This window comes from Acomys russatus, chromosome 19, assembly GCF_903995435.1.
Source record: "Acomys russatus chromosome 19, mAcoRus1.1, whole genome shotgun sequence".
NCBI classification, from domain to species: Eukaryota; Metazoa; Chordata; class Mammalia; order Rodentia; family Muridae; genus Acomys; species Acomys russatus.
The window spans coordinates 7,295,867-7,321,356 of record NC_067155.1 but is presented as its reverse complement, the minus strand read 5'-3'; the positions used below and the strand labels follow the sequence as shown (position 1 = coordinate 7,321,356).

The window sequence follows — 25,490 nt, the reverse complement described above, 5'->3', positions numbered from 1 at the left end:
AAGAAAAAGACATAGGGAGCAGAACTAGTAGTGTTAACTTTATTATGTGAAAGTGATCTGTTACATAGATCAAAGAAGCCAGGTAGGCATGGTGGCCTTTAATCCCAGCACTCGGGAGGCAGAGGCAGGTGTGTCGCTGTGAGTTTGAGGCCAGCCTGAACTACAAAGTGAGTCCGGAACAGCCAAGGCTACACAGAGAAACCCTGTCTCGGGAACAAACCAACCACACACACACACACACAAAGATCAAACAAAAATTAGAAATAGTACAGTCCAGAAGAAACAAGACAGAAAAAAATTACTGACAGGTTTTAATCCGTGAAAGCAGGTCCATTTGAGAATTAAGGGGTGGAAAAAAACCAAATAACTAGCTCCCTTGAAAGACTGAGAGAACACACACAGACTCAACTAAAACGTCCCCGTAGTGCGAAGTGCCAAATTGCTGCTTTAAAGAAGGAAAATTCGTTTCTTACGTGCACTTATTTAGCCCTTACAGCTGACCTTTAAAATGAGTACGAAGTGGGGAATGAAAGTTGGTGTAAACTGAGGCCCCGCGATCGAAAAGGCCCTTAAGTGCACTGAATCCCGGCGTTAAGGGGTTCCTCCCGGTAGTTACAAGAGAAGGCTTTGTGCAGCAACTGGCAACAGCCGGCGCCGCTTGGGCAAACGCCTGAGTGGGGACTGAGGTCAGCCAGAAAAAGCTCCTCGGTGGCGGAAGGCGTCCCCGGCGAACCCCGGCTCAAAAAACAGCACTCAGCTTCGGGCGGGGACGAAAAGTCGGAATGGATCTCTTAGGAGCTGTCTCTAGAGTCAAAGAAGGCGACGGGGTAACAAACGGATTTCCGAAGGTAGCTATCAGGGCGAAAAGGTCCTAGAACGGAATCATTCACCCGGCTTTGGAACCTAGTCACAGAAAACGGGGGGCTCGGGACGCAGCAGCGCCTGCGCAGTGGGCCCTAAGGGTTAACTCGGGGAGAGAAGGTTGGCAACGGCAGACACCGGCGGTGGCCCGGTTCCGGGGTGGGCGGGGCCTGGGCGCCAACGTTCAGCGCGCGCGCGCGCGCGCCCCGCCGGGCCGAACCAGCGGCCCCGCGCGCGCCCGCGCACCTACGCACGGTGATCGACCGAGAGAGGGCGGAGCCTGTCTCCTTACGTCCTCCCTCGCCCGGGGCATTGTGGGACTGTGGCGGAGCTCCTGTGCGTCGGGTGGGCCTGAGGTGGACGGCTGGGCCGGCGAGACCTAGCCGCTTCGGGCGACTCAGAGGCTGAGGAGACGGGCGTCGGCTCTCGGTGCAGCTCTGCACCCGCCGGGGCTGCGGAGGCCTTTTTTTTTTTTTTGCCCTATACCGCGGGTGCCGGCGCGTGCGCGCGCGCGCGTGCGTGTGTGACCCGCGACGACTTCCCCCGTCGCCCCGGCCCCCCGGCTTCGGAGGCGCCTGCGCAGGTCCCGCGTCGGCCGCGGAGCCTTGCTTGTGGAACGAGCGCGCCTACTTTTGTCGCGACGCCCGAACTCGTTCGACGCTCGGCGGTGAGGCAGGGGATTCCCTGTGACCGGAGGGCGCTTGCGCGGGTCCGCGAGCTCCGGTCCAGGCGTCTGCGCGACACCCACCACCCCCGCCTCAACCCCACCACACCGGCGCCGCCTCCGCCCCTCATAGCCGGCCCCTCCGCAGGGCCGGAGCCGCCGGCGGCGGGGCGGCGGGGGCGCCCCGATGAGCCCCGAGTGCGAGGAGCCGCCGCCCCCCCGCGCAGGTGAGCTCCGCAGCCGCCTTCCCGGGGCGTGCGCCTTCTAACCCCGAGTTCTTTCCCCCGGTCCCCCTGAGCGCCCCCAAGTCAAGTCTCTTAGCCACTTGTCAGTGTCGTCAAGTATTATTTCCTGTCGCCGCGCCTGTGCCTACCTCGCTGTCATCACTCCCAGCCCATCTTCCTCGTCTCCTGAGGGGGTCCCTTCTAAGTCTCTGAAGCTCTTCTTCCTTCTTCCTCTCTTCCCCGTGCAGCCCACCACCCCCATCTCGTCCCACTGGGATCCACATCACCTCCACCTGTCACTCTGACTCAGCTCCCTTGGGACTCCTTGGGCCCACTCCCCTGTCGTAGCCTTCCTCGTCCTGGGCACCTTCCTCTTTTCCTCCTGGCTACTCTTCTGGTCTCACTCTCACCAGCCTTCGTGGACTCTTGGTCTCACCCTGTGCTCAGGAAGGCAGGACTAAGCCTAAACAGGTTTTGGTTGGTTTTTCTTTGTATGTGTGGTTTTTTTTTTTTTTTTTCCCCCTCCTCACCTTGTCTGTGGCTGTCCCGTCCCAGGCTGTCCCTAGCTTCTTCCTGTGGTGAGGAGGCACTTGGGAGCCACTGTTAGGTGCACTACTGGGTACTGAGATGAGGCCTGGTTGCTTGGTGCTCCGTCCGAAGAGGGAGTGGTCAGTGGAAGACCCTGGCACTTTGTCTACCCAGGAAGCCAAAGGCAGAGCTGGACAGTCACAATTAGTGTGTGTTGTGATGGTGGTAACCCAGGGTGCTGTGGCAGCAGGCTGCAGAGTGGGGAGAGACTGGTGAGACCGGCCGGATGGGTGGCTTTTCTGTCGAGGAAGGCTGAGGAGGAGTTTAACAGATGGAGAGTGGGAAGAAGGCCTTTCCAGGTGGAAGAAACAGCACGTGCAAATATGTGAAGGTGGGGAGCATGGAAGAAGCTTGGGCCCGGAGGGATGGAGTGGTCTGAAGTGTGGAGAGGGGGGAGTGTTGAGAGAATGGCTCGGTTGGGACGCTTGTCCAGGGCTTTAAGTGACCTGGTTAGTGGGCCCTTCTTTTTCCTCCCTCCTGGTGGCACTGGGCCTCAAACCCAAAGTTTCCTACTGCTGAACAAGCACTTTACCACTGAGCTAGACGCAGCCTGAGCCTCTCCTGTTTTAAGTTGTGACAACGTTTCTCACTAAGCTATTTAGGCTGGCTTTGAACTCACTCTGCAGAGCTGGTGGGATATTGACTCACAATCCTCCTTTCACAGTCTTCTAAGTAGCTGGGATTACATGTTTATGTTACCAGGCCAAGGTAGTTAGGGTCTTTCTTGATCACTCCTTTTTTTTTTAAAAATTAATTTATTTATTTTCGAGACAGGGTTTTTCTGTGTGGCCTTGGCTATCCTGGACTCACTTTGTAGACCAGGCTGGCCTCGAACTCACGGAGATCTGCCTGCCTCTTCCTCCCAAGTGCTGGGATTAAATTCATGCGCCACCATGCCCACCCAGCTTTGATCACTCTTTATATACAGAAGCAGCTGTACTGAGGGCTTATTACCATTAACACCTGGAAGGAAGGCACCCTTCTGGAAAGGAAGCTGCATTGTATGTCAGATGAGGTACTGGGTAGAGGGTTGTAGAAACTGCAGCAGGGTTGCTTTCATCCTAAAGGAGAACTTGTGTCAGCACCAAGGCCAATGTTGCAGGGACTGGATTGGTTGAACAGCACAGTACGAGTTGATTCTGTATGCGTTCTGTATGTACCTAATATGGACAGTTTAAATGGGAGCACTTGCCATGTTCTGCCACATACACTTGTAGTTGGAGTTGTTTTGTTCTGCTTAAAATGTTTCTCCTGTGAGTTTTTTTAAAATATTTTTTATTAATTTATTCATATTCCTGTGAGTTTTTTGATGTTTATTTTTCTGGAAACACATGAATCATTTTGCCTAGGTTCAGTGACTCTACTGTTCTAGTTTTGTGGTTAGGGTAATATGTTATTTAGAGCAAGATTTTTGTGAGTGTGAGTGTGAGTTAGACTTACCTTTCCAAGTGGTGGCTCCTTGGAAAAGTTATGCAAGTGTTCTGTACCTGTTTCTCATCTGTAAGTGGGCTAATAGGAGGGCTCTCTGTAGGGTGGTTGTGGATATTGAGTGCAATGTTTGTAGATAACCTGTCACAGACTGCAAGGTACAGCAATACACCACATCAGTAGCTCTTTGTTAATATAGTAGTTCTTATTAGCTATAATGTGTCCTCTGTTTACAGGAAGTAACCTCTACTGTATGTATATCCCACCCACAGATGGTATTGACTGTCTTCCAGTATGCAGGGCAGCCCCTCACCACAAATAGCTCTCCAGTCCCATGTGCCTTGGTGCCCATGAGGGAGATAGGCGGCAAACACTGCTCCTCTGCCTTTTTGCTTGAATATCTTGTATACTTTTAGCTTCTGTGTGGTATAGGAGCTGTTGTGTATTTTTCTTTACATTCATCCTCTTTGGTTGTTTGTTTTTGTTGGGTCATATGTCATCTTTTCTTCCATTGAAGGAAAACAACCTCATCTCCCCCTCACCTCCACGCCTGGGTTTTGTTTTGTTTTTCCTACTTTGGGATCTCTGGCCAAGTGACCTTCAGAGATCACTTTCCCTTCTCTGGCTTCAGTTTTATTTTTACTTTTATTTTGAACCAGAGTTTTATGTAAACCATCGAGCCTCAGACTCACTATGTAGTCAAGGATGAGTTGAACTTCTTGCTTCTCCTGCCTCTACTTCCCAAGTGTTAGCATGGCTAGAGAGTGGCAGGTACCTGGACAGGCCTGTGTTTTTTTTCACAGCTGAGGTATATATGCTCTCATAGAGTGTCTTTTAAAGGAATGCTTTGGAAAGAGGCTTGCCAGGAGAGTCTTCTTAGAGGAGGTGGTATCTGTATAGAGGCCTGACAGGCGCAGGAGGAGGTAGACTCAGCTTATAGGGCAAGTAGAGAGCACAGCTTCCATCCTGAGTGCAGTCAGTTGAGGCACAATTGTTGAATGCTTCTGCCATTAGACGTGCTGCGACAGGTCAGAGGTCTGGGTGTTGTGATGAGTTATTGCGCAGTACTGGCTTGGTGGGGACCCAGGCATGCCGGGCCAGGGTTCCCTTAGCACATCAGCTTCATGGATTCTTCTCTAGGAAGGGCCACCTTGCAGTCACTTCATCTGAAAGATATTTCTCAGATGAGCCTCACTGGAATTAGGTCCTGGGTTTCTTTGGAGAGATAAATCCCAGCCCTGGTCAGGTGCAGTGATATGTACCTATAATCTTAGCTACTTATGAATCTCAGACAGGAGGATCACGTGAGCTCGGGAATTTGGGCCCAGTCTGGACACACACATAGAGATCTGAACTTAGGTCTTCCAAAGTTTAGCTTAGTTTAGTTTTGAAATAGCCCAAGCTAGATCAGCTTTCCAAGTCCTGGTTCTCTAGGGCCTGTTTCACATCTGTTAAGGAGACTATATCTTTTTCCCTTTAAACCCATAGCCATTCCAGGAGATGAGTACTGAGTATAAACTTTCACGTCTTCTCCCCAGTCCTTGGCCAAGTATCCTTAGACCGTGTTTTCTAATGCCTCCTCTGGAGTTGGGCCAGAGTTTCTATTTCTTCTAGGAGAGTGGTTCTAGGCTCTGAGGGGTAGGCCTCTGCTCTGTCACCTCACTCAGGCCTTTCCTAAGCCGCAGAGGAAAGTCCCAGCTCATTGTTCCATGCAGCCAGGGCCTTCTAGCAGTGGTTCTGTCTCTAAATGGTTGTCCCCCATGCCTGTTTTGCCGGGGTGGAGGTGTGCGCTGAAGGCCACACTGTTGGTCCTGCTCAGAGGTAGTTACGTTGCTGTTATTGTCTCCTCATCCCTGGTATTAAGTGTCCTAAACCCCTTTTCCAGATTTGGCCAGGACCTGGCTGTGGCATTAAAAAAATAGAGGCATGATCCACCCAGCCTTTTAAGGAGCTAGCAGGCCTGCTGCTGGTAGCAGGGTTTCCTTTCTTCCTGGAACAGCCAGCCAGCCTGAGGGTCTATCTTGATGCTAGAACCTTTGGGCAGTGCAGGGGGCTGTCCTGAAGGCCCTGCCAAACATTTCTTTGCTCTCGTCTCCCATTTCTAGGTGGTTGGGGTCTGGGGGTGGATAATGCGAGTATGGAAGGATTGGCAGATACAGAACCTGTCCTTCCTGGTAAACAGTGTTTGGAGCTACAGCAGGAGCTGCAGCCACAGTAGGAACAGGATGGGGAACATAATGAGGTCCTATCTGGGTCAGGGAAGGAGAAGGGTTAGGGACTGGCAGGCTCCTGAAAGGACCTTAGAACAACATAGCAAACAAGAAGCCAGCTACTGATGTTAGAGCTGGCAGGAGAGGCAGAGCGACTTTCGTTTCTAATGGCTTCCTTTCTCATTTATAATTTCCCTTCCTTCCGTTAGCAGCCAGTCTTGGTTTTCAAACCGTCTAGTGGTTGTCACTTCCGTTTTCTTTAAGTTGCTGAAAGTAACACAGGGTGGGGGTGGCGGCGTGTATAGTGCTAAGTATCTGAGTGATCTGAGGAAAATGCTTAAGTCACTGGGACAAATGCTCAGAGTTCCTGCCACCCTTGGTGTAGTGACTGTCTTCTATGGCTCCTGCTTGAAAATGTCTGAGCATGGTCTCAGGACACTCTGTAGAAGGAGTTGGCTCTATTACATCAGTACCTGCCTTCAATCAGCGTCCCTTGCTGCTACCCGGGTTTCCAAAACTCACGTAGAAGCAACGGGACAGCACATGAACCCCATACTAACAATACCTCTAGATTTGTTGGGGAGAAGTCCAGCTTAATCACTGAGACACGTGGTAAGGTTGGAGTTGGTATAGGGGGTTCTGAGCCACTGTGGAGTATGCCCTCTAACCAGGTCTTGGGGGTGGTGGATGGGCCTTCGCAGTGAGAGTTTCTGTCAGAAGACTAGCGCATGTCACATAGATTCTAGTTCATCTCTTGATAGTTGTGTGGTTCTCTTCCTTTGGACCCCTTTCTAAATAAGGTTCTGTTGTCAAACGGAACTGGCAGTGATTCTTTCCCTTCTGCTTTTTGTTTTTTGAGACAGGGTTTCTCTGTGTAGACTTAGCTGTCCTGGACTCACTTTGTAGACCAGGCTGGCCTCGAACTCACAGCGATCCACCTGCCTCTGCCTCTGCTGGGATTAAAGGCATGCGCCACCACGCCCAGCCCGGAGGAGGCTTTTTTGTTGTTGGTGTTGTTGCTGTTGTTTACTCCAAATAGCCCGACTTTATCAGTGTGTGTGTGTGTGTGTGTGTGTGTGTGTGTGTGTGTGTGCGCGCGCGCCACAGGACACTTGCAAGAGTCAGTTTTCTCCTTCCACATGTGGGTCCCAGGGATTGAACTCTAGTTGTCAGTCTTGGCAGCCAAGTGCCTTTTCCTGTTTAGCCATCTCACCAGCCCTAAGCCCCACTTTAGTAAAATGGGAAGTGTGTTACTAGCACATACTAGTCAAGCTACACACCTCCCCCTCTGTGTGGTGTTCTGCTGGCAACCCTAAAAAAGTCTTCATCACTGCACTCAGTGAAACTTTTCGTTCCGTGCTTCTTGGTTGGGTGTCTTCAAGAGTCCACCTGATCCTCTAGCCTCTGGCCTTCCCCATCAACTCTCAAACTGCATATGGCCACTGCAGTGCTTTCCCTGTCTGTGAGCCTGCTGGCTGGTCTGCTTGGTGACCTCAGTAGTTGATCCCCAGCTTTAAGATAGGCAGCCCCAGTGGCTTGTGCTGCAGGTTTAGGGTGGGCATAGAGGGCTCTTGTGGAAGGCCTCTGCCTCATGCTGAGTGTAGCCAGGATGTAGAGGGCCGCAGTGGCACTTTTCAGTGTGAATACCCACCGTTAAGGCTCCGCAACTCATATGCCCTGCCCTTGCCATCTTCTTACCATGGAGACTTAACAAGATGATCTTTTCTTTCTCAAGAATGTTTGCAGTTAGCCAGGCTCTGGTGGTGCACACCTGTAATCATAGCACACGGGAGGCAGAGGCTGGCAGATCGCTCCAAGTTTGAGGCCAGCCTGGTCTACAAAGCAAGTCCAGGACAGCCAGGGCTGTTACACAGAGAAACCCTATCTCAAAAAACAAAAACAAACAAACAAACAAAAAAGAATGTTGGTAGTGAGGGATGGGGAAAGGGGAATCTGTGTGAGCTTTCCAGAGCCAAACTTGGGTGAGCTTCCCAGCAGGCACTTTGTCAGCTCTAGCCTGCCTTAGTGCACCTGCCCTAGTCAGGTTTTGTTTCTTCATTAATGGTTTTACTGATATTTCTTTGCCATCTAGTTTATCCATTTCAAGAACACAAGTTAGTGGGTCTGAGTATATCTACAACATTGCATAGCATCACCACAATCGTTTTGTTTCATACTATTTTCTTTTCTCATAGATTTTGACTTTGTTTCATTTGATACAGGGTCTTAGGTAACTGAGGCTGGTATTGAACTCACTGTGAGGTCAAAATTGACTTTGAACATCTAGACCCTCCTGCCTCAGCCTATCAAGTGCCCAGATTATAGGCAGGTACCACTGTGCAGGGTCAGTTTTAAAACATTAAAAAAAAAAAAAAAGTCCCCTCAAAAGGAAACTGTCATCTCTAGTTCCTTAAAACTTGTAATCTCCTTTCTGTCACTACAGATATTTGTCTGTTCTGGGCACTTCATATTATCAGAATTTTCAGTCCTGCTTTTCTTTACTTGGCTTGGGCAGCTTTCTGGCCTGTCTCATCTCCTTACTACATGTGAAACAGCCTCCACTTTCACCAAGTCCAACTTCTTGTTACTTCACACCACATGGCCTTCAGCCGGAAATCAGCAGAGTCACGATTAATGTGGCGGTTGCCCCTTGAGATTATTCTAGTCCCACATCTACCCAGATCAGGAAACCTGTCTGCCTCACCACTCCCTCTGTCAGTGTTCCTCTGGGCTGGTGAATCCCCCTTACAGTGCAAGTTCTCTATGACAGATCTTGGCTGGCCTGTAAGATGGCCATTAAGTGAAGTAGAGTCCCCTGAGACCCACACAGTGTGTGTTTCTTGTGGAGTGACGGTTCCTTCACCCTCACTCGACATCTATGATGACACCTCCAGCCCCTGCATTGACCCTAGGACTAGCCTGTCCCCTCCCCACCTGCCCTGAGTGACCTTATGCTTTCTTCTCACTGCACTTCCTCCCTTTGGCCTTGATGGAATGGAGCCAAGGGGTGGGAGTGATTTTAAATATATCAATCGCAGACTGGCAGTCTCCTGCCTCGGGGGCTGGAGCCTTGTGACAACATGGTTTGGCAATATGTTTGCCTTTCAGTAATATTTGTGAGCATTTACAACTACAGTGTGAGGTTGTATGTTAGGTGCTATCCTATGAGTCTTTGTAGCATAGAAAATTTTGGAAGAATAGTTTTTTTTAAAAAAATGTTTTTTTAGGCAGGTGGTGGTGGTGCACGGCCTTTAATCCCAGCACTTGGGAAACAGCGGTAGGTGGATCTCTGATTTCAAGGCCAGCGTGGTCTACAAAGTCCAGGACAGCCAAGGCTATACAGAGAAACCCTGTCTCAGAACAAAACAAAACAACCCAAAATAACAAAAAAAAAAAAAAAATTTTTTTTATGTGTATGAGTGTTTAGTCTTTATGTACATCTGTGCACCACATGTGTGCCTAGTGCCTAGAGGCCAGAAGAGGGCGTTGCGTCCCAGCAACTGGAGTTACAGACAGTTGTGAGTGGCCACATGGATGCTGAGAATTGAACTCAATTTCTCAGGAAGAGCAAGTGCTCTGAACTACTGAGACATCTCCAGCCTCTGGAGTGTGGTAATTCTTCTGGATAGCACTAAGTGAGCTCTGTGCAGGTCAGAGCAAGTGGACATGTTTTGGAAACAGAACAAAGAGCAGTATGTCCAGGGTGGGTGAAGAACACAGCATGAAGAAAGCTGAAAGAGTAGCATAAGTTTCCGGGCAGTGCTGGAGAACTGGGGCTGGCTATCTCTTCAGCAAGCTCTAGCTGGCTGGCCGTGGTAGAGGAGCTATCCCTAGGATCAGACTCAGGTTGCAAATCACAGGGTCTCAGGGAAATAATAGAAGTCGGTGCAAGAGGGGACCTAATTTAGGCAGAGACGGTCTAATGTGTGCCAGGCTGTAAGCATGCCTGGCTGGCTCTACTCTGCCTTAGCTTTATCCAGCATGGCTTGGGGCAGCAGCAGCCTCTGACTCAGGTGGTTGGCAGGCTATCAGGAGACAACTGAAGAGCAGAAATTGTGGTCAGGTCTTAATTGTAGCAAGAGTTCCTTCCACAGGGCTGTCTTTGGGGCCAGATGGTCCCTGGGATCCTGAGAAGCCTCATAACTTACTGAGGTGCAGTTCTTCCCATCCTGTGTGATGAGGTGATGGCAGCTTCTAGTTGTGGATCTGTGTACCGTATGCACGTTGTTGAATCAGTAGCTGGTAACACAGGTTGGGTCTGTTGACCATATGGAGCTTTGTTGTTGCTTGAGAGGAGCAAGGCATTAGTGCAGGTCAGGGACTCAGGACAGTGCTGCCACATGGTTAGCACCCAGGATTTTCTGGTTGTAGCTAGTTACTGCAGTCAGGACCCATACCTCATTTTATTCTCATGATGTGTTTCTTTGGGCCCTGCTTAGTGGCTTTCCTATTCTAGGAGCCCCCATCCCAAGTTTTCCTCTTCCCTGTCTCAGGCCTGGGCGTGGGGTAATGAGAGTATGGTTGGGCTGTGTTTGTGTGTGTTGTGTCCAGGCAACAGCCACAGCCTCGAGATGAGCATACTTCCTCTCTCCGGGCTGCCACCACCCTATACCTCACCAGGCGGCGTTGGGTGATTTGCTGGGATGGGCAGCAGCTGTGCACTAGAGGTCATAGGAGTATTTGCATTTGTTCAGCAAATAAAGTGAATCTGAAGCCAGCAGTTCAAATGATATCCTTGCCCAGATACAGGACAGTGGACACAGGCTCATGGGGATGAGCCAAGGTCACTGCATGCTGTTTAGTTTTTCCCTGGATGGTCCACATGGAGAACTTCACTGGCCCTCAAGCTGAGAGTGATAAAGTGACTTCTTGTACTGCAGGGGAGGCAGCTTGGAGGCTGAGATGGTGGGCTCTGGCTTCCCTAGCAGGACTGAGTACTGGTCACAGTGCTTAGCATATGTGCTATACCTGTGGAGCCCCTGTGCAGGGCAGGCTTGCAGGGAATCTGTGGCCTGGGATTAGTGTTGTGCTTGCTCACTGGCTGGGCCTCATTCATCAGGGGTTGCTAGGTGTGCATGACAATGATTATGTCCATGCTTGCAGGGCGCCATGTTTTGGAAGTTTGACCTGCACACGAGCTCTCACCTGGACACACTGCTGGAGAAGGAGGACCTAAGCCTGCCGGAGCTGCTGGATGAGGAGGACGTGCTGCAGGAGTGCAAGGTTGTCAACCGGAAGCTCCTAGACTTCCTGCTACAGCCATCCCACTTGCAGGCCATGGTGGCCTGGGTCACCCAAGAGCCCCCATCCAGTGGTGAGGAGCGGCTGCGCTACAAGTGAGTCCTTCATTCTCCTCTGTATTCAGTAACTGAGCTTTGGGGGACGAGGAAGTGAGGCAGGGAGTGTCATGCCCTTTATGGTCCAGTTCTTTTTAAAGTTTTGTATAAGATCTCTAGACATACAAATACAAGGCCTTGGGGTAAGTTCCACTCACCCCTCAGACCACAGCAGGGAGCCACATTCTCCCACTCTCATTTATTGTTAACCTTTTTTCTTGTTTGTTCGTTATTCTTGTTTTGTTTTGGTTTTTGGTTTTTTTGAAACAAGGGTTCTCTGTAGCTGGCTGTCCTAGAACTTGCTTTGTAGACCAGGTTGGCTTTGAACTCAAAGATCTGCCTGCCTCTGCCTTGCCACCACCCAGCACACTTTGTCGTTTTTGAGATAGTGTCTCACGTAGCTCAGGCTGACCTTGAACTGGCTGTGTTGAGTATCACTTTGAATTCTCGATCTTCCTGTTTCTTCCTTCCAAGTTCTGAGATTATAGCATTCATTCACCATACCTGACTCTTCCCTGGGTGTGTGTGTGTGTGTGTGTGTGTGTGTGTGTGTGTGTGTGTGTGTGTGTGTGTGTGTGTGTGTGTGTGTGTGTGTGTGTGTGTGTGTGTGTGTGTGTGTGTGTGTGTGTGTGTGTGTGTGTGTGTGTGTGTATTTTCAGAGACAACTTGGAAGAATCAGTCTCTCCAGTCTCTCCTTTCACCATGTGAGTTCTGGGCATTGAGTTCAGGTTTTCAGGCTTGGTCTTTGCCTGTTAAACGAGATAGATAACAGGGAGAACTGGTCCTCAGTTACCCTGTTGTAGTGGGGAGCAAGACAGTGACCGCTGTAGAGCCATGGCCTATTTGGTCTTGCTGCCCCTGAGAGCACTTCTATAACAGTAGGGAGTCCTTGTTCCCGGGTATCTGTTGTTTGCCAGCTCATCCTACTGGGTGTCTGCCCATCTACTTCATTACCTGATCTAGACTCAGCATAGAGAATCTGCTTTCTAGAAGTTGGGGGCACAGGTCCCATGGTTTTTTGGGCTAAACTTGGAGCAGCTGTAGTCTGATAGGGCCTTAGGTGACACTCTGAGCCCAAGTCAAGTGCCCAAGGATGTCTGAGAAGAGGAGCAAAGGTTAGAGGTTCTGAAAGATCACACAGGCCGGACGTGGTGGCCCATGCCATTAACCCCAGCATATTTTAAAATTAAAGCCAGCCAGCCATGGTGTCTCCTTTTATCCCAGCATTCAGGAGGCAGAGGCAGGCGGATCACTGTGAGTTCGAGGTCAGCCTGGTCTACAAAGTGAGTCCAGGATAACCAAGGCTACACAAGAGAGACCCTGTCTCAAAAATCCAAAAAAAATTAAAAAGAAAAAAAAAAGAAAAGAAAAAGAAAGAAAGATCACACAGGACTAGGATGGTAAGGAGAGAGTTGGCCTGAGCAGCATGTGGAACTGAGCATAATATTAGAAGAGATGGAGTTAGTGGTGGGAGGAGATCAGGAAATGTAGCAGTTTTAGGATTGAGTTCAAGTCAGATGTCATTCTGTGGTGGTGGAGCCCCAGTGGGTTTCTTGTTTGTTTTGAGACAGGGTCTCCCTATGTATCCCTGGCTGGGAACTAAACCTGGGTCTTCTGCAAGTCTTTTTTTTTTTTTTGGCTTTTCGAGACAGGATTTTCTGTGTACCCCTCCCTGGCTGTCCTGGACTTGCTATGTAGACCAACCTGGCCTCACACTCACAGAGGTCCACAAACCCACTGTCTCTTGAGTTCTGGGATTAAAGGCATGTACCACCAGAATGAGTTCCCAGTTGATTTTTTTTTTTGTTTGTTAATTTTAATTTATTTTATTTTTCTGAGGTAGGGTCTCTCTATGTAGCCCTGTCTGTCCTAGAACTCACTTTGTAGACCAGGCTGTCCTTGAACTTACAAAGATTCTCCTACCTCTGCTTTCTGAATGCTGAGATAAAAGGTGACACCATGGCTGGCTGGCTTTAATTTTAAAATGTTATTTTATGTGTATGGATGTTTTGGTTGCGTGTTACCAGATACGTATGATAAGGGCTTGGTCCTGGTGGAAGCCAGAAAAGCATGTTGGATCCCCTGGGACTGGAGTTAGGATGGTTGTGAGCTGTCTTGTAGGTGCTAGCCATCAGACCCAGGCCATCTTGGAAGAGCAACAAGTGCCCTTAGCCACCAAGCGAGCTATAACTTGTGCCCTCTCAGAGGGTTCTTAAGGAAGCCTGAGGAGGGCACAGAGATTGAAGGAGCTTTCATTTCTCTTTTGGTTTCCTTTCGTGGACACAGGACTCCCTGAACCTAGTGCTGGATGTGGGGATGAAGGCAGGCCTCTGCCTTCTCTTTGTACCCATACCTACCCTGCACTCACTTCTCAGGTACCCTAGTGTAGCCTGTGAGATCCTGACCTCTGATGTGCCCCAGATCAACGATGCCCTGGGTGCAGATGAGTCCCTCCTGAACCGGCTCTATGGCTTCCTGCAGAGTGGTGACAACCTCAACCCACTGCTTGCTAGCTTTTTCAGCAAGGTCATGGGCATTCTCATCAATCGCAAAACAGACCAGGTGCCTGCTGACTCTCAACATGTGGGTAAGGAGTAGGGAGGGTGGTTGTCAGGACCCTACGCTATGACACAGCCTGTGCCCCCAGCTTGTGTCCTTCCTGCGCAAGAAAGATGACTTTGTGGACCTGTTGCTGCGCCACATTGGCACCTCGGCCATCATGGACCTCCTGTTGCGCCTGCTTACTTGTGTGGAGCGGCCCCAGCTGCGGCAGGATGTCTTCAATGTGAGGATCCTCCTGAGGAGGGGCGGGGGTGTGTGAGATGGGCTGGCATACAGTTTAAGAACTTACTCTCTTACTTAAGTGGCTCAATGAAGAGAAGATTGTCCAGCGACTAATTGAGCAGATCCACCCATCAAAAGATGACAATGTGAGTGCCAGTGACATGTTCAAACATCTTCTTCAGATTATGCTCTACATCCCCTTTGTGCCTTAAAAGTTGAGTAGGGGGCTGAGGATATGGCTCAGTTGGTAGAATGCTTGCTTAAGATTCAGGAAGCCCTTGGGAGTCACATAAGCTAGGCTTAGTGGCTCACGCTTACAATCTCAGTTCTCTGGAACTGGAGAGAGGAGAATGAGATGTTCAAGATCATCCTTCACTTCCTGGAAAGTTTGGGGGTAGCCTGGCCTACATGAGACTTGTCTTGGCAGAGGGTGGGGATGTTAACTATTGTGGCATGGGTCAGTGCCTCATTCCTTTTCGAATAGTAAATACTCCAATGCAGGTGGGCCAAGCTTTGCTTTCGCTTTCCATTCAGCAGTAGTGAGCATGTGGTTGAGCAGTGCTGCATGTGCATACATGAATGTCTCGGAGGTTCTGGGTACTGGCTTCCTCATTATAGCATGCATACCCATGTCCGTGTGACTACCCTTTTCTGCCTAAAGGGCTGGGAGCAGGTGGTTAGCTTGTGGTGCGTCCTCACTTGTTTCCACTTCCCCAGCAACATTCCAATGCATCCCAGTCCCTGTGTGACATCATCCGCCTGAGCCGGGAGCAGATGATCCAAGGCCAGGACAGCCCGGAGCCAGACCAGCTGTTGGCCACCTTGGAGAAGTGGGTTTGCAGGACCAGTGCTGAGGCCTAGGGAGGGGAGCTGTTCTGGGGGAGTCCTGGCCCTTGGTCCTTCACTCTGACGCCTTCCTCCAGGCAGGAGACCATCGAGCAGCTTCTGAGTAACATGTTTGAGGGAGAGCAGTGCCAGTCTGTCATTGTCAATGGGATCCAGGTGCTGCTGACCCTCCTGGAGCCTAGGAGGCCAAGGTGAGGAGTGCCAACCTGAAGTGGCACACTGCCCCTTCCTGTACTCGCAGGCCCTCAGAGCCACAAGGTTTGGATGACCATTGTGCAAAGCTATGGCTTTAGTAAGAGATATGGTTCTTTCTCTGCCAGGACTGTCCTCTGCCCTGATTTTCTGACCACTTAAAGGGTGCCCAGATGTTTGGGCACAAGGCTGTGGTGTTTCTCTGGCCCATTCTTGTGGCCTGTGTGACTCACTCTGCCTTTATCCTGCTCTCCTCCACAGGTCTGACTCTGTGACCATGAACAACTTCTTTAGCAGTGTGGATGGGCAGTTGGAGCTCCTGGCCCAGGGGGCCCTGGATAATGCAATGTCCAGTATGGGTGCCTTGCATGCCCTGCGTCCCCGGCTTGACCGCTTCCATCAGCTCCTGGTTGAACCTCCCAAGGTGGGAGACACAGGGATTGTTGTGATTCTAGAGGGAAGTGGAGGTGGAAAATAAAGGACCCTGTGTGCACTAAGCCTTCCTTGTCCTGTAGTTGGAGCCTCTGCAGATGACGTGGGGCAGTCTGTCCCCACCCCTGGGTAACACGAGGTTACATGTGGTCAAGCTCCTGGCCAGTGCCCTGAGTACCAACGCCGCTGCCTTGACGCAGGAGCTCCTGGTGCTGGATGTACCCAACACCTTACTGGTACAAGGGTTGGGTGGGATCAGGGACCAGGGAGGTGGAGATGTGGGCAGAACACTTCTAATATCAGCGTATGTCCCCACTCCCTCAGGACCTCTTCTTCCACTATGTATTCAACAACTTCCTGCATGCTCAAGTGGAGGTGTGTGTGAGCGCCATGCTGAGTTCCGGGCCCCCTTCAGACAGCAGCTCCGAGACACCTGTCCCAAACCCTATTGTGAAACATGTAAGCTGGGAGCACTGCCCCCCTCCCTCCCTCCCTCCCTCCCTCCCTCCCTCCCTCCGGGGACATGGTGCCTAAGGACATAGCCCCTCAGGTGCCTCCCACGGGCTGCCTCTACTCTTGCCTATTGAGCAGCATCAGTGCTTGGGATGGGGGTGGTTACAGAGTTGGGGAGAAATGGGTAAATATTGAGGGCCAGTGAATGCTGTGACTTGGCAGTAGGGAGTGAGGATAGGTCTCTGAGCAAGTGAGGGGGTGAGCCTTGTGGGTGTCTGCTTACATTCCATGTGAGAAGTCCCAGCTCTAGAGTTGGATCTCAACTGTTGAGGCTAGTTTAGGCTACGTAGTCTCAGAAAAAACAATTAGGGCATGGGATGGAGCTTACTTGGTTAGTGTATGCCTTGGATGCATGAGGTTCTGGATGGTCTCCAGAACAGCATAGAAAAGGAGATGTGGTGTTGCACTCAGGAGGAGCAAAAGGTCAGGGTCATCTTTGATTACACAAAGAGCTTGAGGCTAGTCTACCTAGTGTCAGAAAAGGAAAAGACGAGAAATCCAGAATTAAAGTAAGCCAGAGACACTGGCTCCCATCCTCCCTCCCTCTGCTGCCAGGCTGGGGCCTGCTGAAGTACATTTGCTAAGTAAAGGCCCCTTCCCCAGCTGCTGGGCTCTTGAGAGCGTAGCTACCCCCAGGCTAACTCCTCTTTGCTCTCCTGCAGCTCCTTCAGCACTGCCGCTTGGTGGAGCGTGTTCTGACATCCTGGGAGGAGAACGACCGTGTGCAGTCAGTACTTAGCAGACTTCCTGTGGGGACAGATAGGGCAGTGGGAGGTGGGTTGGGGACCTGGATAGCCCAGGCATCCAGTATGTCATCCAGCTGTGCCTTCCATTCTCAACCAGGTCTGGAGGGGGCCCAAGGAAAGGCTACATGGGTCACCTGACTCGGTTGGCCAATGCTGTGGTGCAGAATGCAGAACAGGGGCCCAATGCTGAACAACTGGGGCAGCTTCTAAAGGGTGAGGCATGAGGCTGGAGCTGCATCCTGGAGAGGTGGATGTTGGCACCGAGGTTCTCCCACCTTACACTCTCCCCTATCCATGTGCTCAGAGCTGCCAGAAGAGCAGCAGCAGCGGTGGGAAGCGTTTGTGTCAGGACCCCTGGCTGAGACCAATAAGAAGAACACAGTGGATCTGGTGAGGCCTGATCTGCTCTCTCATGGTCCTCTCCCTCTTGATGTGCTATGCCCCTACTTCTATGGCTGCTTGCCTTGCCCTCCTCTGGGGGCTTCAGCAGGCCCTGACGACTCTCCATCCTCTTGTCCCAAGGTGAACACTCACCACCTTCACTCCTCCAGTGATGATGAAGATGACCGCCTCAAGGAGTTCAACTTCCCCGAGGAGGCTGTATTGCAGCAGGTGACCTGCACCTGTGGAGGTGGAGGAGTGGGGAAGGGCAGCTCCCTTGTAGCCCTGACCTCTGTTCCTCTTGTAGGCCTTCATGGACTTCCAGATGCAACGCATGACCTCAGCCTTCATTGACCACTTTGGCTTTAATGATGAGGAATTTGGGGAGCAGGAGGAAAGTGTGAAGTAAGTGTTCCTCGTTGAAGTTGGAGCTCTGCCTTGTGACAGCATGTGCTGTGCCTGCCCATATGTGTCCCTCTGTGAGGTCTGTCACAGTGCTGTCTAACCTCATGATGGCGTATGTTTCGACTGTCCTCAGTGTTCATGTTTGTGCACCATGACCTAGCTGGCAGCCTCTGTTTCTGGACATACCCCAGCTGTGGCCTTGTGTGTTCGCCTCTTCTAGACTAAGACCCAGCTCTGTAGTCCTCTTCCTTTCCCACAGGGACGCTCATGAGGGTGGGACACCAACACTTCTCATGGTGAGGATGATGAGCACAGTGTAGAGTGTAGGAAGGAGTCTGAGTGAGAGGTGACTTAGTCTGATGTCTCTGGGGAAAGAAGAACAGGGTTGTCAGATGGCTGAATGCTGAGCTTCTCTGCAGTGGGGTGGAGGAGCTGGCCTTGGGCAGCATGGACTCATGTCGTCACCTAGGGTGCTCTGCGTACCTACTGAGCTTTATTCTGTTTTGTAATACCCACTGCCACTCTTTGAACAGGTCTATCAGCCATATACACACAAAGAGACAACATCCTGGGACCTAGCCAGCCGAGTGAGAGTCTTGTCAGGGTCTGTGGGCACATGGTGGCGGACTGCACTCTGCTGCTGTTTCACTGTCTTGTTAGATACAGTCGTGTTTACTGCTTCTCTGCTTGGTGCCTGGCCTTCTATTAGTCAAGAGATCTTTATTTGGTCCCTTGGGGAGTATACTCAAGTGGAAACTTGATTCCATCCTGATGGGAGTGGTGCTAGTTTCTTGGTGGATGGAGTTGGGGTAACTACCTACCTTTTTGAGACAAAGGCCGTCCAGAAGGCAATGGAGAAAAGATGCTCCTGCACTATGCGAAGTGACAGTTGGATGCTTCTCATGTGCCTGCTGTGAGGTGCTCCCTACAGGCAGCATCTTTTGGGTAGTTGAGGCAGTTAAGTCTTTGATTTTTTTGAGACAGGATTTCTCTGTGGAGCTCTGGCTGTCCTGGAGCTCACTGTAGACCATGCTGGCCTTGAACTCACAGAGATCTGCCTGCCTCTGCCTCCCAAGTGTTGGGACCAAAGGCGTGTGCCAGCGGCCACCACCACCCAACTTGTCTTTTTTTTTTTTTTTTTTTTTAAGATTAATTTATTTATGTATTTTATGTATTTGAGTGCTCTGTCTTCATGCACACCAGAAAAGGGAATCATATCCCATTACAGATAGTTTTGAGCCACCATGTGGATTCTGGGAATTGAACTCAGGACCTCTGGAAGAGCAGCCAGTGCTCTTAACCACTGAGCCCTGACAGTTAAGTCTTACGGGGGTGGGGGGTTCCCCCTCATGGTTGAGAGTGGTGGGCCCCTGATAGCAATGTGTTACCTAATCTCCAAAAATGGTTATGTTCCCTACTTTATCATTTGAATGCCATAATATAGGCTTCTCAAGGTCAGGGGTGGTGTGTCAGCTACTGCAGCTTGTACCTACACTTTTGGTGGGGTCTGGCTGGGGTGATCTCTTTGAAGTAGTTTGACTCATTGGCACTCAGTGTTATATATTTTCCAGGAGGGTAGTACCTCTAGCATTTGCATTCTCATTAAAGACAAGAAAGAGGGTGACCACAAACTCAAAGCCACAAACCCTGATAGGAAGTGATTTGTTCCCCTGCATTTCCTTTTTCTTTTCTTTTTTTTTTTTTTTAAGATTTATTTATTATTATGTATACAGTGCTCTGCCTGCATGTCCACCTGCAGGCCAGAAGAGGGCGTCAGATCACATTATAGATGGTTGTGAGCCACCATGTGGTTGCTGGGACTTGAACTCAGGACTTCTGGAAGAGCAGCCAGTACTCTTAACCTCTGAGCTACCTTTCTGGCTCCCAGCACCCCCCACCCCTAATTAGAGCACCTCACAGAATAGGGCAAGTCTTGCTCGTGCTTTTTGGTGGCTTGCTTTGTTGCATGGTGGGTATAAACAGCAGATTGGCACAGCCCAAACTCCTGTACCAGGCAACATGGATGGATGTGTAAACTTATGTAGGTTGTAGTTCTAAATTCTTAACAACACCCTTCAAGGTAGATTGTTTCCTCGATTTTACAGGTGACAAATGAGATTTAGAAGTGCAGAGTAGTCACCTGAGGCTACTCCACAGACAGATTAGGATTCAGACCATCCTGCAGGACTTCCTGCATGGCAGGTTACCTGAGTCTCTGTCCTCTGAGCTGCTGAAGGAGGCTATTATTTTTGTATTAAGATTTTCTTCAATTTTATGTGCATGAGTTTTGCGTGTGTGTATGTGTGTGTGTGTGTGTGTGTACTGTATGCATGCAGTCGCTGTGGAAGCCAAAAGAGAGTATAGAGTTTTCAGGAACTGGAGTTAGCTTTAGTCATTAGCCACCGTGTGGTGCTGGGAACTGAGTCCAGGTCCTCTGTAAGAACAGCAAGTGCATTTGACCACTGAGCCACCTCTCCAGCCTGAGAAGCATGGTTTTATGCTTACAGAGGAGATGAGGACACTCCCCTTTGGTGTGATTGTGAGAACCAAGTGGAATGTATTGGGAGTGTGTGTGTTAGGTGACCTAGTCTCTTCCTTCCTACTCTGACCTTAGAGTACAGTGAACACTGGGTTTGAGGTTATAAAACCTTAGGAGATAAATGTGTATATTGATGAGGGTCATGTGATCAAGCAACAGAGGTGAGAATTATCTCTCACTGTATCTTTTCCTTCCAGTGCACCATTTGACAAGACTGCCAACATCACCTTCTCCCTAAATGCTGATGATGAGAATGTGAGTGCTTACCTGTCCTGGTTGTAGTTGGTGGAGGGGCCTCAAGCAGTACAGCCCATCTTCCTTACTCTGCTCTGCAGCCCAATGCCAACCTGCTTGAGATATGCTACAAGGACCGGATCCAGCAGTTCGATGATGAGGAAGAAGAGGAGGAGGAGGGCCGAGGTTCAGCAGAGTCAGATGGAGAATATGGTGCCTGGCAGGGCAGCCAGCCAGCGAGGGCATCCCATGCAGGCCAGCCCCCTGGTGTCCGGTGAGTCTCCTTCTACCCTCCTATCTTGTAAGTTCCCACTGTGTGTGGATGTTTATGTGTTTAAACAGGTGCATGTGTGCAAGTGTGTGCTCACAGGCACTAAATGCAGAGATGTCTAAATGTGTTGGGTTGAGGCTGAAGTAGATGAGGAAAATCAGTGTGTTGTATGTTAGTTGGGTGGTTTCAATCATTAGTGGTAGAAATCCAGTTGATTTGAATTATGGCAGGTGCAGAGTGAAGAGGGTTCCATCATTCTTCTGTGCTCCCGTGTTCAGAGGGGGCAACGTAAGTTCCTTCCTCCTCTTTCTGAAATGAGAGAAGATGAACTTTTCTCAAAATTAGATTTTTCATCATCTTTTCTTTTCTTTTTTCTTTTTTTCCCGAGACAGGGTCTCTCTGTGTAGCCTTGGCTGTCCTGGACTTGCTTTGTAGACCAGGCTAGCCTCGAACTCACAGCAATCCTCCTGCCTCTGCCTCCCAAGTTCTGGGATTAAAGGTGTGCGTCACCACGCCAGGCTGGTTTTTTGTTGTTGTTTTGTTTTTTTGTCTTTTCAAGACAGGGTTTCTCTGTGTAGTCCTGGCTGTCCTAGACTCGCTTTGTAGACTAGGCTGGCCTCACGGAGATCCATCTGCCTCTGCCTCCCAAGTGCTGGGATTAAAGGCGTGCGCCACCGCTGCCTGGCCATGTCAGAACTTTTGCTGAGGTAAACACCACCTCATGTATGGCCTGCAGCTCCAAGATTTTACCGAATAACCTAACTTGAATACCAGTAATTTGTGTTAATTTGATAATTGATGTATAGCATGCATACAGATAAATGTATAGACCCTAGGCTTGCAGTGAAATGGAAACATGCAGTCAGCACATAGAGCCAGGATCAGGACCCACTCACTTTGTGTGCCCACACATGGCTGCTGTCCACCATGCTACGGGCAACAATGTCCTGGCATCTTGCCCATGAGGCAGTTTTGCCTCTTTCCCCACTCTTTATAATCATACAGTGTAGGAAAAGTGTCCTGCAACTGAAATTCTTGGCATTAGAATGTTTTGAGGCAGGATGTACAGATGTGTACCACAACTCCTGGCTTAGTCAACTATCTGCCCTTTTTCATGTCTTTTTAAATTATAGCTTCTTTCCCTTAACATGGGATCTCTGTTATTCTATAAATGATGTAATTTCATTCTTCATGACTAAGTAGAACTCAAAGCTGTTTTTGTATGTAGATCACATTTTGTGTAGTCCTCTGTTGATGGACACCAAGGCTGGTGTTATAACTTGGCATTGGAAATAATGCCGTAATAAACACAGCTTTGTTCAATTCTAATTTAGCTTTCTTATATGTGTATCCGAGTGTGATAGAGCCTCCTTACAGAGTAAGTATTAGTTTTTAAACAAATCCCTCTGTCTCTCTTTTTTTCTCAAGATTTTTTTGTTATGTTGAGACATAACTAGCTTGTGGCCAAGGCTGGCTTGAAGTTGTTCTGTAGCTGAGGATGACCTGGAACTTCTGATCCTCCTGAGTACTAGGATTACAGGCATACACCACCACACCATGTTGATGCTTTTTTGTGTTCTTTCAGTCTTCCTTTCTTCACTTTATTCTAATGAGTTCACAAAAACCTCACACAGCTGATTTAAGGAAGTCATCTAGACACTTGCCTGGTCCCTCATTCTAGACATCTTCTGTACACAAGTGGCTGTTCTGAGGCATTGGCATGCCACTTAGGTTTTTAAACTTATTACTGTCACTTACTTACTTTGTAGTTCTTGCTACTTCAGTATCCAGAACTCTTACCAGCCATGGGGGTAGAAGACAAGCTATGGTCGAGTTGAGAGTAGGGAAGAATGGAAAGCTTGCTAGCATCTTTCTGACTCATGTCCTTTTGCCTGCATTCCATCTTTCCTCATTACCTAATAATCCCCTCTTTAGGTTGCTTTTCTAAATGTTGTACAATATCCACATTTGTGCTTGTTTACATCTGTACATATGTGCTTTAGGAGGTAGGGTCTGCATAGGAAATACAACATGCAGCTTTTCTCTTTGAGTTTAAGTTACCCTTCCTTCCTTATTTGTGCATATAGGTGGTTGGGATTTTCTTCAAGGTTATACATGTGTGTTGTAAGCATTCCAACTGTTTGAGAGCAGCCAAGCTGCTGTGTTTTCTGGCATTTCTAGCTGGGGGAAAAAAACAATGTAAATCTTATGTACAGGTGGAAAGTCTTGTGTTTGGTGACAGAGGTGACTTGAGAGTTGGTGCCTCACTTCTTGTGGTTGTGGCTGAGTCTCGTTCTCAAGTGACTCAGGCTCCCCTTGTCTGCTGGCTTCTCCAGCGCCTTCATATCCCTGGGCTCCCTGGACCGCTCTGGAGGCTTTTGTTGTCATCTGCTCTGTGGTCCTGGGCGGCCGTTGGTTGGGGAAGTGGGTCATAGGCTGTCCCTGCATGGTCTCCTAATGAGTTGGTGTCTGATGCAGGAGTGGAGGAAGCACAGATAGCGAGGAGGATGAGGAGGATGAGGAAGAGGAGGATGAGGATGAGGGGGCTGGCCAGGCAGCCTGTGGAAGAACCAGCCCTTCCTCCTTCCCCAGCCCCAGCCCTCAGGCTTCTGGTGAGTGTTGGGGGTTTGTGCTCAGGTGTACATAGAGTGTCTGCCTGCTTTAAGCTCACCTTCTGTCCATGTTCTCTTACCTCTGCCACAGGCCCAAGTTGGACAGCTACCTTTGACCCAGTGCCTACGGATGCCCCAACAGGTTCTCCAGTTTCCAGGAAGGCAGACATGTCCTCTACCCAGATCCTGACCAACCCTCTAGCCCATGATGCCCCACAGCTCAGGTGTGGATGGGCAGGGCATGGCGGGTGGGTATGGCTCTGGCATCTGGCCTGGGAGGCACTTCCATGTCTCTTAGGGGTGGATGTTGACCACAACCACCTCTTGAAGCTTCTCTCTTACCTTGTAGGTCTCAGGACCCCATACCCCCCTCAGCACCTCAGGAAGTCACAGATAGCAGCAAAGTAGCGGAGGCCTTGGGTGAGCCAAACCTACCTTTCTCAGGTCCACATGTGTCAAGACCGCAGCACAGCCATGACTCAGCTTGCTGGAAGGTGGCAGCTGAGGTGTGGCCCATTTCTTCCTCCACAGCCCCCTGCCAGGCCTTGGTTAGTGTTGCGGATGTCCAGGCCACTCTGCATGGGATGCGCTCTGCCCCCAGCTCCTTGGACAGGTGACCATTGGTGTCCCATCTGAGCTGCTTGCTGGAGGTGGGGTAGGGGAAGCCCAGCCTCTCTGCTGAGGTGGGTGCTGGGCTCTTGTCCCTACTTGTCCTTAGCACTAAGCTCTACCTAGAGCTCCTGTAGCTGTTCCTCTTAGTAATGAAATGTTTCAGACAATGGCACATAGAGGGCTCTTGTGACCCCAGAGGTGAGAACAACTTCCAGGAGGATCAGGGACCACAGAAGCAGTGGTGTGCATGGCACCACAAACGAGCACATCCTGCAGGGGGATGACCGTTGAATGCAGTAAAAGATATAAGGCTGAGGAAGCCTGGCTCTCCCCCTGTGGCTTTGTAGCCCCACCATGCTCTGCCATCATAGGTTTCCCTATTCTGAGATCAGTTTGTTCCCCAGCCCTGCCCTCACCTGAGGCCCCTTCTGGAGAGGTGGGTGGCCTCAGGCAGGCAGGGCTACAGGAGCCTCTAACAGTAGTCAAATTGGTCTCTCCTACAGTGCAACCAGAGACCCCTCTACCTCTGTCCCAGCCTTTGAGGCCCACCATTCCCCCCAGACCATAGAGGGGGAAAAGAGCCCAGAACTTTTGGGGCTTCCCCAAAGCCAGAGGTGAGTTAGCCTCTCGGGGAGGTGTTGGGTGGATGGGGCAAGGCTAGTGGGGCAAGAGGTAACCTCCACGTCTCCTTTCTTTCCTAACAGTGCCCCGGCCCTTGAGATGCCCAATGGCTCTACCCCAGGAGGGCCTGTTTCATTGGGTTCCCAGTGAGTGTGGCTACAGCCGGGGGTGGGTGAGCGAGATGGGGGTCACTGGACCCTTACACATGTTTCCCTCTGTTTCCAGGTAGCTGCCTGGTGGCAGTGGTGGCCAAATCCTCTGTCCTCCCTATGGAATCCCCCAGTGGGGCAGATGGGTCCTTTGGTGGCCCTCTACCCCATTGCCCCATACCCTACATTCTCTCCTCTGGACTCCCAAGGAGGCTGGTGCCAGGGAGATGCCCTCACCCACCCCCATTTGCACTGAGAAGAGAAACTATGGAGCTTTGTCTCCAAGAATAAAGATAGAGAGTCACATAGAGAAAGGAGAGAGAGAGAGAAGTATATTATATATTATATATATATATATATATTGAGGGAGGAGTAAGAAAGGAAGCCAGGACAATTAACTGGGCCAGCAGCTCTGAAGCACAACCTCCGTCTGTCCCAGTGGGGACTTGGCGCTGGGGCTTGAGGCCACTTACCTGTGCTCTGGTGCAGATGCTCACACCCAGCCTTTCACTCAGGACCACCTTGGGGTTTAACAGAGGGCATCAGGCCTATATGGCCATGTGTGTGTCCAGACCTTGCACTTTGACCAGTCATCTGTCCCCTGGCCCTGGGGAGCAGGGCTTCCCTGGCACTGTCTGTTGAGGCCCAGAACAGGGGTTGCTGGGTACCCCATTCTGTGAGGATCCCAGCACTGCTGCCAAGTGGCCTTGTCCCAGCTCCCTCCCCCAGGCTGGCGTGAGTGTGCAAGTATGCGTGCAGAGCTTGTGTTTCATACTGCAAATATAAATAAAGGAAGACAGCTGAAGATTCCTGGTGTCAGACCTTGTGTTCTGGGACTCAGA

At 50.2% G+C, this 25,490-nt stretch overlaps 2 protein-coding genes across 5 annotated transcripts in view; one reads left to right on the top strand and one right to left on the bottom strand.

The window, feature by feature from the left end:
* The window catches only part of Rpl28 (ribosomal protein L28), a 249,835-nt gene that overhangs the window by 125,135 nt on the left and 99,210 nt on the right, over positions 1 to 25,490 (bottom strand). The window lies entirely within an intron of this gene.
* Ppp6r1 (protein phosphatase 6 regulatory subunit 1) lies at positions 713 to 25,237 on the top strand. 2 transcript variants are annotated; one of them, XM_051162276.1, is made up of 23 exons: positions 713 to 848; positions 11,079 to 11,311; positions 13,687 to 13,873; positions 13,959 to 14,096; positions 14,176 to 14,241; positions 14,813 to 14,925; positions 15,019 to 15,132; positions 15,395 to 15,557; positions 15,649 to 15,801; positions 15,890 to 16,024; positions 16,741 to 16,805; positions 16,922 to 17,037; positions 17,129 to 17,214; positions 17,347 to 17,436; positions 17,513 to 17,610; positions 20,347 to 20,404; positions 20,485 to 20,657; positions 23,133 to 23,266; positions 23,358 to 23,490; positions 23,616 to 23,686; positions 23,798 to 23,879; positions 24,382 to 24,492; positions 24,583 to 25,237. In XM_051162276.1, the coding sequence occupies exons 1-23, from the start codon at positions 783 to 785 to the stop codon at positions 24,647 to 24,649; spliced, it is 2,652 nt and encodes an 883-aa protein (XP_051018233.1). In that variant the 5' UTR covers positions 713 to 782; the 3' UTR covers positions 24,650 to 25,237. The 2 variants fall into 2 exon arrangements, with proteins under 2 accessions (XP_051018233.1, XP_051018234.1); XM_051162277.1 differs by lacking the exon at positions 713 to 848 and adding an exon at positions 1,648 to 1,752.